Source organism: Eretmochelys imbricata, chromosome 27 (assembly GCF_965152235.1).
Source record: "Eretmochelys imbricata isolate rEreImb1 chromosome 27, rEreImb1.hap1, whole genome shotgun sequence".
NCBI classification, from domain to species: domain Eukaryota; kingdom Metazoa; phylum Chordata; order Testudines; family Cheloniidae; genus Eretmochelys; species Eretmochelys imbricata.
In genome coordinates, this window is record NC_135598.1 from 14,985,481 (window position 1) to 15,001,891 (window position 16,411).

Sequence of the window (16,411 nt, forward strand, 5' to 3'; positions counted from 1 at the left end):
CAGAGCCAGGGATAGAACCCAGGAGTCCTGGCTCCCTGCCCTGCCCCCACTCAAACCCACTACTCCCCACTCCCCTGCCAGAGCCAGGGATAGAACCCAGGAGTCCTGGCTCCCTGCCCTGCCCCCACTCAAACCCACTACTCCCCACTCCCCTGCCAGAGCCAGGGATAGAACCCAGGAGTCCTGGCTCCCTCTAAGCTGCGCGGCTGTGCAGCAGCCTATCACGGGCCATGCAGGCGCTCAGGGCTGTGGCAGGGAGAGGCACCTCTCCCCTGGCCCTAGCCCCAGAGCTGCTGCGGGGAGAGAGGGCTGGGGGGAGTCCTCTCTTCCCTCCATGGCCCCGGGGCAGCCTGCACCCCAAACCCCTCATCCCTGGCCTCACCTACCCTAACCCTCTGCCCCACCCCTGCTGCACATCACCTCCATATTGGTGCACATAACAAAATTCATTCCGCACATACATGGGAAACATTAGAGAGAACATTGCCTGAGTCCTGGCTCCCAGTCCCCTCGCTCAAACCCACTAGACCCTGTGACGAAGTGGGACTGTTCTTAATGTTTCCTCTGAATAGTGTGGGGGTGCCTCAGTTTCCCCTAGGCAGTTCTTAAGTCTCTAGGTGGTGGGGTAAGGGTGTATGATGGTTGCAGAGCCCTAGAGGGCAGGTGTGTGCAGGGGTCTGGACACAGAGAATGGCCGACACCCTGTTTCCTGGCAACTGATGGCTGGGCCCTTCCCCCCTGCAAGGTAAGAGCTAAAGGGTTGGAGAACAAAGGAATCAGGTGACCTCCTGGCCTGGGAAAGGGACAAAGCCCAGAGGAGGAGGGGCTGTAGAGAGTTTCAGTTTGGGGCTGGCTGGGGACATTGAGTGAAGGGCAGACGGGGTTGTCTGGCTCACTGCCCCCCCAAAATGGACCCGGCTGAGGGGTCCTGTTCTCTGCACCTACAAGCTCTGTGTTAGACCATGTTCCTGTCGTCTAATAAACCTTCTGTGTTACTGGCTGGCTGGGAGTCCCGTCTGACTGCGGAGTTGGGGGGCAGGACCCTCTGGCTTCCCCAGGACCCCGCCTGGGTGGACTCGCTGTGGGAAGCACACAGAGGGGCAGAGGATGCTGAATGCTCCGAGGTCAGACCCAGGAAGGTGGAAGCTGGGTGAGCTGTGTGTCCTGCAGACAGGCTGCTCCCAGAGAGGAGACCTCACCTGAGTCCTGACTGGCTTCGTAGGGAGCAGTTCCAGAGCATCGCCCGGGGACTCCGTGACAAACCCCACTCCCCTCTCAGGGCTGGGAATGGAACCCAGGGCCCTTCTGCTCTAACCACGAGACCCCGCTCCCTTCCCAGAGCCAGGGATAGAACCCAGGCATTTCAGCTTCCAGCTCTCCCCTTCCTGCTCTAAGAACGAGAGACGCCCCCATCCTTGCCGAGCCAGCAATAGAAGGAGTTTGTAAGTACATTAGGAACAACAAGAATCCTAACAATAGCACTGATCCATTACTAAATGGAAATGACAGAATTCTCAGTAATAATGCAGCAAAGGCAGGAGCGTTAAATAAATATTTCTGTTCTATATTTTGGGAAAAACCTATGATGTAGTCATGTCATAAGATAACTCTCTTTCCATTCCACTAGCACCTCAGGAGGATGTTAAACAGCAGCTAATAAAGTCAGACATTTTTAAATCAGCAGGTCCAGATAACTTGAATCCAAGAGTTTTAAAAGAGTTGCCTGAGGAGCTTGCTTCCACTGGGGTCCCACAGGTATCTGTTCTTGGCCCTACACTATTTAACGTTTTTATCAATGACCTGGAAGAAAACATAAAATCATCACTGATAAAAGTTTGCAGATGACAAAAATTGGGGAGTGGTAAATAGCTAAGAGGACAGGTCACTGATTCAGGGTGATAGATCACCTGGTAAACTGGGTGCTAGCAAACACTATGTGTTTTAATATGGCCAAATGTAAACGTATCCATCTAGGAACAAAGAATGCAGGCCACACTTACAGGATGGGGACTCTACCTTGAGAAGCAGAGACTCAAGATTTGTTGGGGGGTTGGATAATCAGCTGAACATGAGTTCCCAGTGTGATGCTGTGGCAAAAGAGCTAACACGACCGCTGCTGGAATCCTGTGTCCAGTTCTGGTACCCATAGTTCAGGAAGGAGGTTGATAAATCGGAGAGGGGTCAGAGAAGAGCCATGAAAATGATTAAAGGGTTAGAAAACCTGCCTGACAGTGAGACTCAAGGAGCTCGATCTATTTCTTTGACCAACGAGCAGGTTAAGGGGTGATCTGATCACGGGCTGCAAGAACCTTCATGGAGAACAAATATGTAATCATGGGCTCCTCAATCTAGCAGAGAAAGCTATAAAGGATCCAGTGGCTAGAAGTGGAAACTAGACACATTCAGACTGGAAATAAGGGGTAAATTTTTAACGGTGAGAATGTCACGGAGTCCATGGGCGATGCTCTGGAACTGCTCCCCATGAAGCCAGGCAGGACTCTGGGGAAGTCTCCTTTCTGTGAGCAGCCTGTCTGCAGGACACACAGTTCACCCGGCTTCCACCTTCCTGGGTCTGACCTCGGAGCATTCAGCATCCTCTGCCCCTCCGTGCGCTTCCCACAGCGAGTCCACCCAGGCGGGGTCCTGGGGAAGCCAGAGGGTCCTGTCCCCCAACTCCGCAGTCAGACGGGACTCTCAGCCAGCCAGTAAAACAGAAGGTTTATTAGACGACAGGAACATGGTCTAACACAGAGCTTGTAGGCGCAGAGAACAGGACCCCTCAGGTGGGTCCATTTTGGGGGGCAGTGAGCCAGACAACCACGTCCGTACTTCACATCCCCAGCCAGCCCGAAACTGAAACTCTCTCCAGCCCCCCCTGCTCTGGGCTTTGTCCCTTTCCCGGGCCAGGAGGGCACCTGACTCCTTTGTTCTCCAACCCTTTAGCTCTCACCTTGCAGGGGGAAGGGCCCAGGCCATCAGTTGCCAGGAGACAGAGTGTCAGCCATTTATGTACCCTGGCCCTTTGCTCTCCAACAATTACACCTCCTTATCCCACGACCTAGAGACTTAAGAACTGCATAGGGGAAACAGAGGCACCCCTGCAGTATTCAGAGGAAACATTAAGAACAGGCTCACTTCGTCACAGAGAGTAATTAACCCTTGGAACAATTCACCGAGGTTGTGGTGGAGTCTCCAGCACTGATCATTTAAAAATCAAAGCTGTCTGTTGATCTGCTCTAGGATTAGTGTGGGGCAGTGTGGGTCAGAGAGCAGCTCAGACCAGCTGAGGACAACGGTCCCTTCCAGCCTTGGGATCTACGAGCCTCGGATGCAGAGGGGGCAGTTGGGGCAAGGGAAGGGCCAGTGATGTGTAGGACCTCACCAGCACTGGCCCCGCTCCCCTACAGCCTCCGGAGCCCCCACATCACTAACCCCGGGAAAGACCCCACGGAAAGACCCCAGAGTCACCCTGTGCAGCCACGTCCAGCTGCTATTCCTGAGGGCCCCCCCTTGCTTTGCCCCCCGTCCCCGCCCCCCAGGCCGTGACGGTAGCCAACCCGGGCTGCAGCCCCTCCTCCCGGCTGGGCGAGCTGGCTACGCTCTGCCCCTCGCCATTCAGTGGCAAGGTGAGCGCGGGAGCCCAGATAGAGCCCCCGGCTTCCATCTTCTCAGAGATGTGGTACCAAGCAAGCCGCACCTCCCCCTCGCCAGCTGGTGCCTCCACCCCCCCGGCAGGGCTAAGGCAGCTTAACAGCAACAACAACAAACCCAGCCGGGGGCTGTGCCAGGGCTCCCTGCAGGCACGGCAGCCGGGGGCTTGCCGCGGGCACAGGCCAAGCTGCGGGGAGATGAGCCCAGCTCCGAGTGCCTATCCCTGCCACGCCGGGCATCCGCCTGCAGCAGGGGAAGCCTGAGGAGACACCAGTATCCTAAAGGCAGGGGGCCCTGCATGGTCCCAGAGGATGCTCCAGGGCGGCAAGGTCGGATCATTAGTGTTTACCCCTGGCACCACCGAGAACGAGCCCTTGCAATGTGTAACTAGCGCTAGGCCGGGAGAGCCTTGCTCCTGGGCTCAAGGGGGCATGAGCCAGCACTACCGATCCCCTGGCCTCGCTGCGGCCAGCCTGCCCCATGCGACGGGCTGCTCGTGACTGGCGGGAAGTGCTGCCCAGCAGGGTCAGGAATGGCACCTTGCTGGCGGGCTCCCTGCCAGCGCAGACAGATGGCTTCGAGTGCACAGGCCGCCGAGGAGCAGCCAGCGGGGCCAGCCGGCCTGGTTTCCACCTGCCAGGGGCAGAGCAGTGGCCCCTTTCTCCCCACGGAAAGCACTGCGTGCCCTGCAGCCCAGGGGCTGTGAACCCAGCCATGTGCCCCCCGCAGCAGCCGTGGCCCATTTGACAGCCCTTGTTTCCATGCCAACAGGCAGCAATGCCACCAGCGTGGGTCAGCAGCCCGAGGGCAGGAGCAAGGACAGCTGAGGCCATGGCCAGAAAGCCCCAGCTCTGGAGTCCCCTGCCCCCGCCAGGGGAGGCCCCGGGGCCTCGCTCGCTGCTGTGGCTCAGAGCCGGAGGCATTGGGGAATCAAAACCCAATGCCCATGGCTAAGTTCTTGGCTCCTGGAGCTGGAGCTGCTGGCTTGGCCGGGGTGGGGAATTAGTACAGAGTCTGCTCTCGGCAACGCAGGGTCCCCACCAACAACACAGCCGGGGCTCCTGCCCCGTGCCCTGCTGCCCCCGGGCTGTGGTGCCCAGCACCAGGGGGTGGCATCATGCCGCAGGCCTGGGCCTGCTGCATGGGCGAGCTGGGGTTCATTTAGCGCCAGGCGTTGCTGGGATGAGCCCCCTTTCAGGCCTCATTAAGCCCATCGAGGACACACTGAGGCCTGAAGCCGAGAGTCTTTCAAAGAGCCTTGCCAGCATCGCATCGCCCTGGAAACGCAAACACAGCATCCCAGGGAGCCTCTCCCGTGCGTGCCCTGGGCTCCCTGCTCCTCCCCGGGCACGGACCAGCTCCGCTGTCGCTCTGGGGGCAATGGCCCCACACTCATGCCGCACGTGCGCCCCCATTCCCGCTGCCCCTCCCTTTGCAGTGCTGCCTCCTGCCGACTGACCCATGCACAGCACCGGCACGGGGCTCCTTCTCCCGGTGGCTCCCCCGGTGCCGCGGCCCGGGACAGCGCACGGAGCTGTTCGCGTACGGCGGGGGAGATGCTGCGGGGTGGCCCTGGTAACACGACGGCCCCCCAGGACTGAGGCTCTGGTGGCTTCTAATGTCTGAGCCCAGCGAGGTGCCCCCAGCTGGCTCGCAAACCAAGTGCCACCCCCCATCGGGGTGACTGGTGAGCGGGTGGTGTCCCACCCGTCTGGCTGGGACACGAGCCAGGGCTGGGCCTGCCCTCAGCCGGCTGAAGGGGAACAAGACCCTCTGCCAGGGCTCAAGGAGCAGAGCCTGTCAGCGCTTCCCACCAGCCCTGGCAGCCCTTGGAGGCAAATCTGCTTCCTCTCCAGAGCGGGTTAACCCTTTCCTGGACCCTGCAGGCAACTTCACTCCCTAGAATAGAGCCCCAGAGTCCTGACTCCAGCCCCCTCCAGAGCCAGGAATAGAACCCAGGGGTCCTGGCTCCTTTCTCCTAACCCCTGTTGCAGCCTCCCCCCAGCACTGCTGGGAGCTCAGGTCATGATGCAAACATCTGGTGCGTGTGGCTGTGATGGGGGAACAAAGCCCTGTGGGAGCCAAGTGGGGGTGGCTGAAACATTGTCTGAAACATCTGGGCTGCTGGGACTGGTGGCTGCAGGGGAGCCCGGGCGCCCAGCAGGGCAGTAATTGCACGTGCCTTGATCTGTATTGTCTCTGCACACTGGACAGAGCTGACTGCTCGCTCTTGGCCCCCAGCCCGCCAGCTCCCAGGGCCCACGCCATGGCCACAGCCCGTCCTCGCCAGCACAGCTCTCCCGCTGGAGCTGGGGCCTGGTTAGCGTGGTGCTCAGTACTCAGGGGGCGGCTGTCTGCCATTGCCACACGCAGTGCCAGCAGCTCGCAGACCAGGGATCGGGCTGCCCTTCCTCCAACAGAATCACAGACATTAGGGGGGGAGGATCAGCCCTGGCAGACTCCCGGGGCTCTGCCCAGGCCAGTTTTAAGCATCTGCCCCCTCTCTTGGGAGACTCTTCTGCAGCCCAGTGGATCTCCCCATCTCTCATGGGTACCTAAGAACATGCCCTGTCTCAGGTTATTAACTGCGGCTCCAACCGGGCATGGCTCCATTCCAAACGGGCACTATCTCCCCACGTGAGCAAGGGGTTCCCCGAGCGCCGGGGCTGGGATCGGAGCGGGTTGATCTGCCATCACCTGCCTTCAGGCGGATCTGCCATCACCTGGCCCGCGGATTCTGAGTGACTGGCAGAGGAGCCCAGCCTTGCACAGCCAGCTGAAAAGTCCCCAGGCAGCCGTCTCTTCAGCAGAAAAGGGATCTTTGACAAAATGGGAATTTTCACCAAAAAATATCCACTTAATCAAAAAAAACTGGGCAGATTTGTTAAAAAAAAAGGAAAACCTGAACCTCGAAGAAGTCCCAACTTTTGGCAGCTAGAAAACTTCAGGGGGTTCTTTTGACAAAAAACACAAAATTTCCACAAAAACAAAAAAAAAACCTGTTTTCAACTCAATTTTCTGCTGGGGAAAATTCTATATTTGCCAGCAGCGCTCCCTGGGGCTCTGGGGTGAGCGGCAGCCACCCTGCCCGTGAGCAGCTGCAACCCTGGGGGCGCATTCTGCACATGCCCTTTCCCAAGCATGCCAGGACCATACGCAGCCCTGGGCTGTTTGCTTCCCTCCTGGCTGCTCCCTGGTACATTCCTCCCCCTGTGGCTGGCACGGGACATGCTAACACAAACCGCAGCACAAGCCAAACCAGACAGCCCCCGATGCCAGCCGCCAGGCCGAGACGGGCTAACAAGTCACCTGTGGCGACCGGGAAACCACGCCCAGAGACCCTCTGGGATAAACTGTCCCGAACACCTGCAGGGCAAGGCGGCCTGAGTGCAGCTGGGTGGAGCCAGGGCACCCGGACACCAGCACTGACAATGAGCCAGTGCTGGGCCGTGGGGCGGCACGTCTATATTGCGAGCTGGAGGCTGCTCCTTTTCGGAGCCTTGGGCAACGTTCCCCCTTCCCCTTGGTTGGCATCTGGCTGCTCCTTGGGTTTTCCTTCCTCTAAGGCCTTACGTGTAGCTACTCACCACAGCAACAGGCGGGCCGTGTCCACGCTCACTCTGGGGTGTGGCTACACACGGCAGAGAATGGCCCTGGAGGGGGGAGGCACTGGGGTGGGGGGAGCCCTACCCTGGGGGTTCAGGCGTGTAGGATACGCTGCTCGCCTGAGCAGTGCCTGCCTCACCATCTAGACTGCTCGCCAGCCCTGAGTCAGCTGGGCCTACGGAGTCCGTGCTCTGACCCTGCCCTAAGGCACGTGCCTGGGGTGAGCTGCAGCAGGGCCAGGCTGGGCTTGGCTTTGTTCCAAATGGACCCCTGTGTGACAAAGTGGGACTGTTCTTAATGTTTCCTCTGAATAGTGTGGGGGTGCCTCAGTTTCCCCTAGGCAGGTCTTAGTATCTAGGGGGTGGGATAAGGGTGTATGGTCGTTGCAGGGCCCTAGAGGGCAGGTGTGTGCAGGGGTCTGGACACAGAGAATGGCCGACACCCTGTTTCCTGGCAACTGATGGCCTGGGCCCTTCCACCCTGCAAGGTGAGAGCTAAAGGGTTGGAGAACAAAGGAATCAGGTGACCTCCTGGCCCGGGAAAGGGACAAAGCCCAGAGGAGGAGGGGCTGGAGGGAGTTTCAGTTTGGGGCTGGCTGGAGACATGGAGTGAAGGGCAGATGTGGTTGTCTGGCTCACTGCCCCCCAAAATGGACCCAGCCGAGGGGTCCTGTTCTCTTCACCTGCAAGCTCTGTGTTAGACCATGTTCCTGTCGTCTAATAAACCTCTGTTTTACTGGCTGGCTGAGAGTCACGTCTGACTGAGAAGATGGGGGGCAGGACCCTCTGGCTTCCCCAGGACCCCGCCTGGGCGGACTGGCTGTGGGAAGCGCACGGAGGGGCAGAGGATGCTGAATGCTCCGAGGTCAGACCCAGGAAGGGGGAAGCCGGGTGAGCTGTGTGTCCTGCAGACAGGCTGCTCCCCGAGAGGAGACTTCCCCAGAGTCCTGCCTGGCTTCATGGGGAGCAGTTCCAGAGCATCGCCCGGGGACTCCGTGACACCTTGACAAAGCCCCGTTCCCCACCCCACGTGGGCCCGGACCAGTGCTGAGCTGTGCACTTGGAGGCCAATGGTAACTGTCCCTGGTGCTGAGTCTGGGACAACCTGGCAACGCAGAGGAGAGGCACAAAATCCCGCCTGTCCACCAAGACAACGAAAAACCCTGTTTGCGCTCATACAATACGTTCCAGTGTACTCCTGAATACCGGGCCGGGCTCCACTCTGGCCTTCCACAAACGATATTCAGTTTAATCCATACTTATATAATTCTGGACCCCGCTATGGCTCTGGAGTGGGGGGCTGGGAGGGGGGCTCAGCGCTCTAAGCCTCCCTCGTTGTCTCCCCAGTGACCCAGGCTCTCTCCTGGGACAGGCCGGTGGCTCACTCCCTGCACCGGGAAAAGGGGTTAGGGCGGTTTCATTAGGAAAAGCTGTCAGGGTGGCCCAGGAAATGCTAAATCAGTTTTCATTGAGCTTTCTGGAAGCATTTCAATCGCGATCCTCTTAGGGGGAAAATCCCCCCATCTGCACCATGGCATTTTATTTACAAAAAGCCACGCTTACTACACCTTCCCCCTGGGGGGGAGCACCTTAAACAGGTGACTTCCAGTGGGGGGGTTAATCCACACGGAAGGCTCCGAACAGGCCAAGCTCTCTCGGGGCAGGAGCAGACGAGGTCGGCGGACGGTTTTTTGACACTTTCCACCAGCTGACAGGTCAGCAGGAAGACGTGAAGATACTTTTCCCTCCTCTGGGCCGCGCACAGATTGTGCACAATGTGGATAGGAGTGAGCGGCGTGCTTGGAGAGAGATCCCAGCCCTCGCCCTCGCCGGGGGCCGTTACACCAGTGTCCCCACCTTAGACCTCGGGCAACGAATCTGTCATGGAGTCTGTGATTTTAAGAGCCCTCCGTGACCCCGCGAAAATGCCAGTAATTCAGATGTGGGGCTTGGGTTTCAGCCCCTGGCGACGGAGCTTGGGCTTGGGCAAAAATAAACCCGCGATTTCTGGTTTGTTGCCTGCGTCCTGTCCGTGACTTTTCATAAAAATACCTATGCCAAACCCGGAGCCTTCCGGGCCCATCCTGCCCAGGGAGAGCGTTCCTGGTCACCATCACTGCTCCCCCGGGGTGCCGGCGGCTGACCAGACACACCAAGCCTTCTCACACCCCAGGTGCCCCTTGGACACAGCCCATCCCCCACAGTGGCAACGGGGAGCAGCGTTATTTGGAAACGACCAGTCATCTTTATAGTGGGGGCCAGAGGGGGTGCTGAGATAGGCTGGGGGTAACGCAGGGGGCCTGGCTGGGCTGGGGGGGCAGCCCCCATGAGCTGGGGATCCTTGAGCAGTCTCCCAGAAGCAGCAGGAAGGGGACATGCCTGGCAGCTCCCTGGATCCCGGGACACTAATGAAGTCACCCCCTCCCCAACCCCCCTGGGTCTGCGGGGACCCAGCGTAGGCACACACAGGGCCCCCCTTTCGCAGGTCCCAGGGGCGGGGGTGGGGGTGGGTTATTGCACTTGGCTCAACAATAGAAGACCAATCCCCAGCCCGAGGGTTGTGGGGGGCTCTGTGGTCTGCGTGGCCAGGGATCCCTGCTACTGACCCCACCCCCCAGCTGCAGAAGGGGGTCACGCAGGGCAGCTGGCTGGGGCTGAGGTCACGGATCCCTGATATCGATACCTCCCCCCCACACACCCCAGATGCAGTTTTGCTACTACCCAGAACCTGGGGGGGGGAGAGAAAAAGCTGCGGGGGGAGTGGGGGGGGAGATGGCAGCTTGCTCCGGAGGGAACCCGGCCCCAGAGGAGGGGTCCCCTCTATGCCCGGCCCAGAGAGTCCAACCCTATTGTCCAGTAGGACCACAGCCCTGCCCAGCCCCGGGGCGCAGAGGGGGGCCCCCCAGTCCTGCCCAGCCCTGGGGCTCAGGCGCCCCCCCCCAGCTCCTGCCCGGCCCTGGGGCACAAGCGGGGTCCCCCCCAGCCCTGCCCGGCCCTGGGGCGCAGAGGGGGGCCCCCCAGTCCTGCCCGGCCCTGGGGCGCAGGCGGGGTCCCCCCCCAGCCCTGCCCGGCCCTGGGGCGCAGAGGGGGGGCTGCCCAGGGCCCCCCCGGCTGCGCCCGGCGAGACTCACGGGTGCCATCGAAGCGCGTGGCGATGGTGTCCAGGAAGGTGTTCTGCGGGGCCAGCAAGCCCTTCATCACCGGCATGGCCCCGCCGCCGCCCGCTCGCTCCCCGGCCCGGCCCGCGGGCTGCCAGCTCGGGCAGCGGCTCCGGCGGCAGGTGCAGCCCCCGCGCCGCCCCGCTCCGCCCCGCGCTAATCCCGGCCGGGCTCTCGGCGCGGCCCCGCCCCGGGGGACCCTGCAGGCGGCAGCCGTGCGGGGGGGGACCTGAGCCCAGGGGTGTGCCGGGAGGGGGGGGCCCTGCACCCAGGGACCTTCCGGGGGGGGGCGGGACTCTGCACCTATAGATATGGGGGGAGAGGGAACCCTGAGCCTAGGGACCTGCTGTGGGCGGGACACCCCGCACCCATGGACAGTGCTGAGGGGGGAAGGGCTCTGCACCCAGGGACTGTGCAGGTGGGAGGGGGGACCCTGACAGTGCGGGGGGGGAAGGGCTCTGTACCCAGGGACCTTCCCGGGGGGGACACCCTGCACCTATAAACATGGGGGGAGGGGGAACCCCGCACCCATGGACAGTGCTGAAGGGGGAAGGGTTCTGCACCCAGGGACTGTGCAGGTGGGAGGGGGGACCCTGACAGTGCCGGTGGGGGGAAGGGCTCTGCACCCAGGGACCATGGGGGAGGGGGGACCCTGACAGTGCGGGGGGGGGAAGGGCTCTGCACCCAGGGACCTTCCGGGGGGGGACCCTGCACCTATAAACGTGGGGGGAGCGGGGACCCTGCACCCAGGGAGAGTCCGGGAGCAGAGGGAACCCTGAGCCCAGGGACCTGCTGGGGGGACCCTGCACCCATGGACAGTGCTGAAGGGGGAAGGACTCTGCACCCAGGGACTGTGCAGGTGGGAGGGGGGACCCTGACAGTGCCGGGGGGCGGGAAGGGCTCTGCACCCAGGGACCATGGGGGAGGGGGGACCCTGACAGTGCAGGGGGGGGAAGGGCTCTGCACCCAGGGACCTTCCGGGGGGGGACCCTGCACCTATAAACGTGGGGGGAGCGGGGACCCTGCACCCAGGGAGAGTCCGGGAGCAGAGGGAACCCTGAGCCCAGGGACCTGCTGGGGGGACCCCGCACCCATGAACAGTGCTGAAGGGGGAAGGGTTCTGCACCCAGGGACTGTGCAGGTGGGAGGGGGGACCCTGACAGTGTGAGGGGGGAAGAGCTCTGCACCCAGGGACCGTGGGGAGAGGCTCTGGGGTCGCTGCCCCACCCTGAAGCAGGTTTCCCTTCCCACTGCCCTGGCTGAGCTCACATCAGTTCGGAGCAGAGTGGGGCCCAAGAGGGGCTGAGCGCCCTGCCCCTCGGTGCATCCCCCGGGGCTGACACTGCAGCGCGTTGGCTGGTGGTGCTGAAATCTCGGCTCCATGCCAGGGCTCCCTGCCTGCACCAGGTCCCACAGCCTGGGCAGGGAGGCCGTGGGGAGGCCCAGGGCTCGTGCTGCTTTCATTGACCTTCAGAGAGTGGTTCCAGCAGTGCAGCCCTGTGGGGACGCTCAGGGCGGCTCAGCCTGGCCTGCCAAGCAGAGACCAGCCGCGCCGGCCTTAGGTGGAGCGGGTGGCTGGGTACAGCCTGGTCCTTGGAGAACTCGCTGGCCTCCCGCCCTGGCCTGGCGTCTCCACAGGGAGTTCCAGGGGGAGCAATAAAGGGGCTCCCAAAGCATCCCAGCGCAGACTCCTCTTGCCCCCCTGCAATGCCCGTGTCTCCTCCCCTGCCCAGCTCCGTGAGCGTAGCCCTCTGCAGCACGGGGTGACCCTCATAGGCAGCCCCCCAGCCCCGCTGAGGAATTTTGCCCTGTGACCCAAAGACTGGGCGGTGGCCAGGGGAGGAGCGTAGGGTTTCCCATCAAACCTTGAACCCAGTGAGGGCAGGGGCCAGCGGTGCCGAGACCCAGGAAGGGGTCAGAGCGGAGGGCGCTGGGGTGGGTGTGGGAATGGGAGTCTGGCTGCAGTGGGATGTCCTAGAGGAAGGCTGGCCCAGCGGGCAGGGCAGGAGCCCGGGAGACCCAGGTTTGAGTTCTTGCTCTGCCATGCTCCCGTGGGCACTGGGGCCACTCACGTCATGGCCCTGTTCCTCAGCTCCCAGCGGCGCAAGGGAGCCTGAGTCCTGCCCTGCGCCGGGTGGATGGGGCAGGGCTGGGGCTGGCTCAGCACCACTGTGACGGGGTGTGTGTGTGTGTTTGTGTGTTTGTGTTTGGGAACCCAGCAGCAACCCAGCGCAGCGAGGCCAGTTTATTTTCCAACACTGCCCTCTGGCTGCCAGCGCTGCCCAGCCCCTGCGCTGGGGGTGGGGGGGAGCCGTTCAGACACCAAGCAATAGATTTGAGCATCTGCTGCATAAATCGGATGCTGCGAGCCGCGGACCACCAGCCTGGGAAGCGCCCCCCCAGCCACACCCCCTGCTGCCGGCTAGCGGGAGAACAGCCCCCCGGGTGCTCCTCTGGGCTCAGGCCTAAGCCGTCCCAGCCAGGCCCTTGCAGCCAGCTCACCTGCTCCCAGGCCGGCCTGGCCTTGCCCAGCGTTCGGCCTGCGGGCCAAGGGGGCAGTTCCCAGGTGCACAGGTCGTTGGCAAACCTGCTCCTAGGCTCCTTCGCTCTTTCTCGAGAGACCCTCCCCTTAGCCACAGGCTCCCGGGGCAGGGAAGGCGGCCGGGGGAGCTGCCGTGTTCCTCACCCCACTCAGCGTGGCCCCAGCACCTCCTCCCTTCTGCTCCAGCCCAGGGCCACCAGGCCCCTCTCACCCACATAACGGCAGCTGGCTGCTGGAGCCTCTGGCCGGACTCCCGGGCACCCCATCTCTCCCCCCTAGCCGCGATGTTCCTGGGAGACAACATGCCAGGCAGACAGCTGGGAGCATCAGGCTGGGTTTATTTGTAAACGGCCCGTGGTGCCCGCAGTCATTAAAAGAGTCGCCGCGGTTCCTCCCCCACCCCCCCGGGCTGCGGCTCCCCCGGCCACTTCAGGAAAAGCTCCTTGCAGCCCCCCCGCACTGGCCCTTGGCCGAGTCCTTGCCCAGCTGGCCCAGGCACTCCCTGGTGTTGGTGGGGTCAGACTTGGTGGCACACGTGGCGGGAGGCAGCAGGGTGTCGGGGCCAGAGGGGCCGGGGGAGGCGGCCCGGCAGGCCGGGGCTGGCTGCTCTGGCGCCAGCTCTGCCCGCTTGCCCATGGTGAGGATGCCGGCGGCGTGCTTGCCCGGGCCATGCAGCAGGTCGTAGAGCTGGCTCTGGAAGGCCCGCGAGCCGCTCTTCCTCTTGCCCATGGTGAGGATGCCGGCGGCGTGCTTGCCCGGGCCGTGCAGCAGGTCGTAGAGCTGGCTCTGGAAGGCCCGCGAGCCGCTCTTCCTCTTGCCCATGGTGAGGATGCCGGCGGCGTGCTTGCCCGGGCCATGCAGCAGGTCGTAGAGCTGGCTCTGGAAGGCCCGCGAGCCGCTCTTCCTCTTGCCCATGGTGAGGATGCCGGCGGCGTGCTTGCCCGGGCCGTGCAGCAGGTTGTAGACGCGGCATGGGCAGGTCTTCTGGCGGCAGCAGACGGGCACACTCTGCCGGGCCGCAGCCAGCGAGCAGAGCAGTGCCAGGAGCAGGAGGCAGGAGGGCCTGTGGAGCTGCAGATGCAAGAGGCAGGCATTAGCGCAGGGACAGGCTGGCACTGATGGGGGTAAACCCAGAGACACCCCAGCCCCCCTCTGCAGATCTCAGAGCCAAAGCTGCAAAGAAGCTGGTTCCCCCACAAAAGGAGCCACCAGGTGGGCTCAGCCCAGGGGCCCATCTAGCCTGGCATCGTGGCTCTGACAGCCCCAGCAAGATGCCCTGCGGTACCGGGCTGCCCAGCTCCGGGAACCCTGCCCCTGCCCCACTAGCGACAGGTTGGTTGGTGCCCAGCGACCAGCTTGTCCCAGCCTGTGGGGGGGGCCCCCAACAAGCTGTCCCAGCCCACCCCCACACCTCGCAGGCCCATCCACACCCTCTCCCAGCAAACCCCCGTGGGCGCCACCTTGCTCCCCTGCCCCACTGTGAACCCTCAACAAACGCTTCCCCTAAAAGACCCAGCATGCCCCACTCTCCCATAGCCATCCCCCAGGCTTCTCAGCTGCACTAGCTGGGCTGCATGATCCTCCCATGGCAGGACTAGAACCCAGGAGTCCTGAGCCCCTGCCCCTAACCACTAGCCCCCACTGCCCTCCCAAAGCCAGGACTTGAACCCAGGAGTCCTGCCTGTCATATGCCCTTTGCACAGGCCCTAGCAACCTGCTCCAAAATCCAAGACAAAGAGACCAGACACACACTGTCCCCTGCCCCTCACCCATGGCAACACTGCAGCCCCCGCCCCTTTCCATGTGGGAGAAGCAGCCGCAGCGGCTGCAATTAGCACTAATTGGCCCCCTGGCTGGCAGAGGGTGCGTCATGGAGACCAAGCTGCCCCTGGGGAGCCCTCCGGGGTGAGGCAGAGACTGGTGCAGGTGGGAAGCTCACCCCATTTCGTGCATGGCCGGCGGGGTCAGGCTCCAGCTGCTGCAGGCTCTGGGCAGGGTGGGGAAGGGGTTAAATAGAACAGCTGCCGGGTCTCCCTTTAACGCTGAGTGGGGCTCGGTTCTGCAACACCCAGCGCTCAGCGAGGTCACCGTGTCCCCGTGCAACGCACGTGCATCGCACCGTGGGGCTGAGTGGGGAGCAGTTCTCACAGCGGATGCAAGGCCACAGCTGAAAGGCCAGGGTGGCTTGGGCCACAGGTGCCAGGCGGGGCAGACCCAGGCCCAGCGTGTAGCCCTAGGAGGTGGTTTCACCTCAGCTTGCCCAAGCAGGTCTTTGCCTCCCCAACGTCCTACGTGGCCCAGCAGGCCGGCTCCAGGGCTCGTGTGGCAGGGGAGGAGGCATCCTGGGGGGTTCTGGGACCCCTCTGGGATCAGGAGAGACACTGGGAACGGACACAGCAGATACCATTTGCACCCCGGCCTGCGTCCCCCGAGGGCAGGACGGGCTGGGCTCCTCCCCAGAGCTGCCCACCGGGGGGGGGGGGCGCATGGGGCGGGGAGCCGTGGAGACATGCCAGCCCTTGGAGCTGCGGCTCGCAGGGTTTCCCCAGCGATTGCGGCAGGGAAGTGTGAACCTCCCGGGTTCAAGGCCCCCCATCGCGCCACCCCCTGGTCACCGTGCTCCCCCTCGCGCTGCACGCCTGCCCCTTCCCCAACCGTGCCCTTCCTGGGGCGAGCCCTCCCTGCACTATGGCCGCTCTTCTGCCCGGCCCAGCCCTGGGGGCCAGGCCCTGGCGCCGTACCTTGCCGTTGGGCATCTCCATGGGTCCGAGGTGTCTGCGAGGGCCTGAGCGCAGCTATGGCATGGCCCGGTGAGGCGCAGCGATGCCCTGAGCTGCTCTCCCTGGCAGTCCAGAGTTTTATAGGGCCGGGCTGCCCCACAGCTCATTCCCTGCTCTCCCCAGCCCCCGCACACTGGTGCTGCCAAAAATAGCCCCTGGCAGCTGTGGGCCGGGGCTGCAGGACAGGCCAGGCTCTGGGAGACACGCACCCATTGTTCCCCATTGTTCCCCGTTGCTTGGAGACGGGCGAGGCCCGTTCCCTCATTTGTGGCTCCCCATTATGCGGCGGCCGGAGCCGAGTGGCTGGTGGTCGTGCTGGATGGAGACAGGCCGTGTAGCCCGGTGCTAATGAGCCGGTAACTTCCTAAGGAATCCGCCAGCCTGCCCAGCACAAAGCTGCCGGAAGGTCAGCGGCAGGGAGGGGAGGGGGGGACGGGGCCCCATTAGGCTAATTACCTTGCCCCAACAAAGGGCGCCCGGCAGCCGAGCCGCGTCCGTCCCTGACGAGTCAGAGGCGCTGGCGTGGCCGCACATGTCCGTGGCACGGTGCACCTCCGAGCCCCCGGAGCGCCAGGCCCTGCAGGCAGAGACCGCGGGGGGACACTGGAATATGCGTTGTCGTGGGGGTGCTGGTGATGGAAACCCCAGATTTGGCTTATTACTTCTCCAAGCCAT

The 16,411-nt window shown here is 62.9% G+C and overlaps 2 protein-coding genes across 3 annotated transcripts in view; both read right to left on the reverse strand.

Annotated features, from left to right (window-relative positions):
- The window catches only part of KCNH4 (potassium voltage-gated channel subfamily H member 4), a 29,238-nt gene extending 18,775 nt beyond the window's left edge, over nt 1–10,463 (reverse strand). Inside the window, exon 1 of the mRNA XM_077806273.1 lies at nt 10,388–10,463. Coding sequence (XP_077662399.1) covers nt 10,388–10,463 — 76 coding nt within the window. The remainder of the gene's footprint in view (nt 1–10,387) is intronic.
- A 2,900-nt stretch (nt 10,464–13,363) lies between these two features.
- On the reverse strand, nt 13,364–16,411 carry HCRT (hypocretin neuropeptide precursor). Of its 2 annotated transcripts, XM_077806284.1 has the most exons (3): nt 16,193–16,411; nt 14,896–14,943; nt 13,364–14,027 (listed from the first exon to the last, which is right to left on the reverse strand). In XM_077806284.1, the coding sequence occupies exons 1-3, from the start codon at nt 16,409–16,411 to the stop codon at nt 13,386–13,388; spliced, it is 909 nt and encodes a 302-aa protein (XP_077662410.1). In that variant the 3' UTR covers nt 13,364–13,385. The 2 variants fall into 2 exon arrangements, with proteins under 2 accessions (XP_077662410.1, XP_077662411.1); XM_077806285.1 differs by lacking the exon at nt 14,896–14,943.

Bases quoted from the DNA above. Each gene is read 5' to 3' on its own strand.
- HCRT (XM_077806284.1), bottom strand. From the start codon at position 16,411: ATGGCTTGGAGAAGTAATAAGCCAAATCTGGGGTTTCCATCACCAGCA. The intron at 14,944-16,192 runs GTAATTAGCCTA...CACCCTGCCCAG, and splicing joins GCGCCCTTTGTTGGGGCAAG to AGCCTGCAGCAGCTGGAGCC. The intron at 14,028-14,895 runs GTGAGCTTCCCA...TTGCATCTGCAG, and splicing joins CCGGCCATGCACGAAATGGG to CTCCACAGGCCCTCCTGCCT.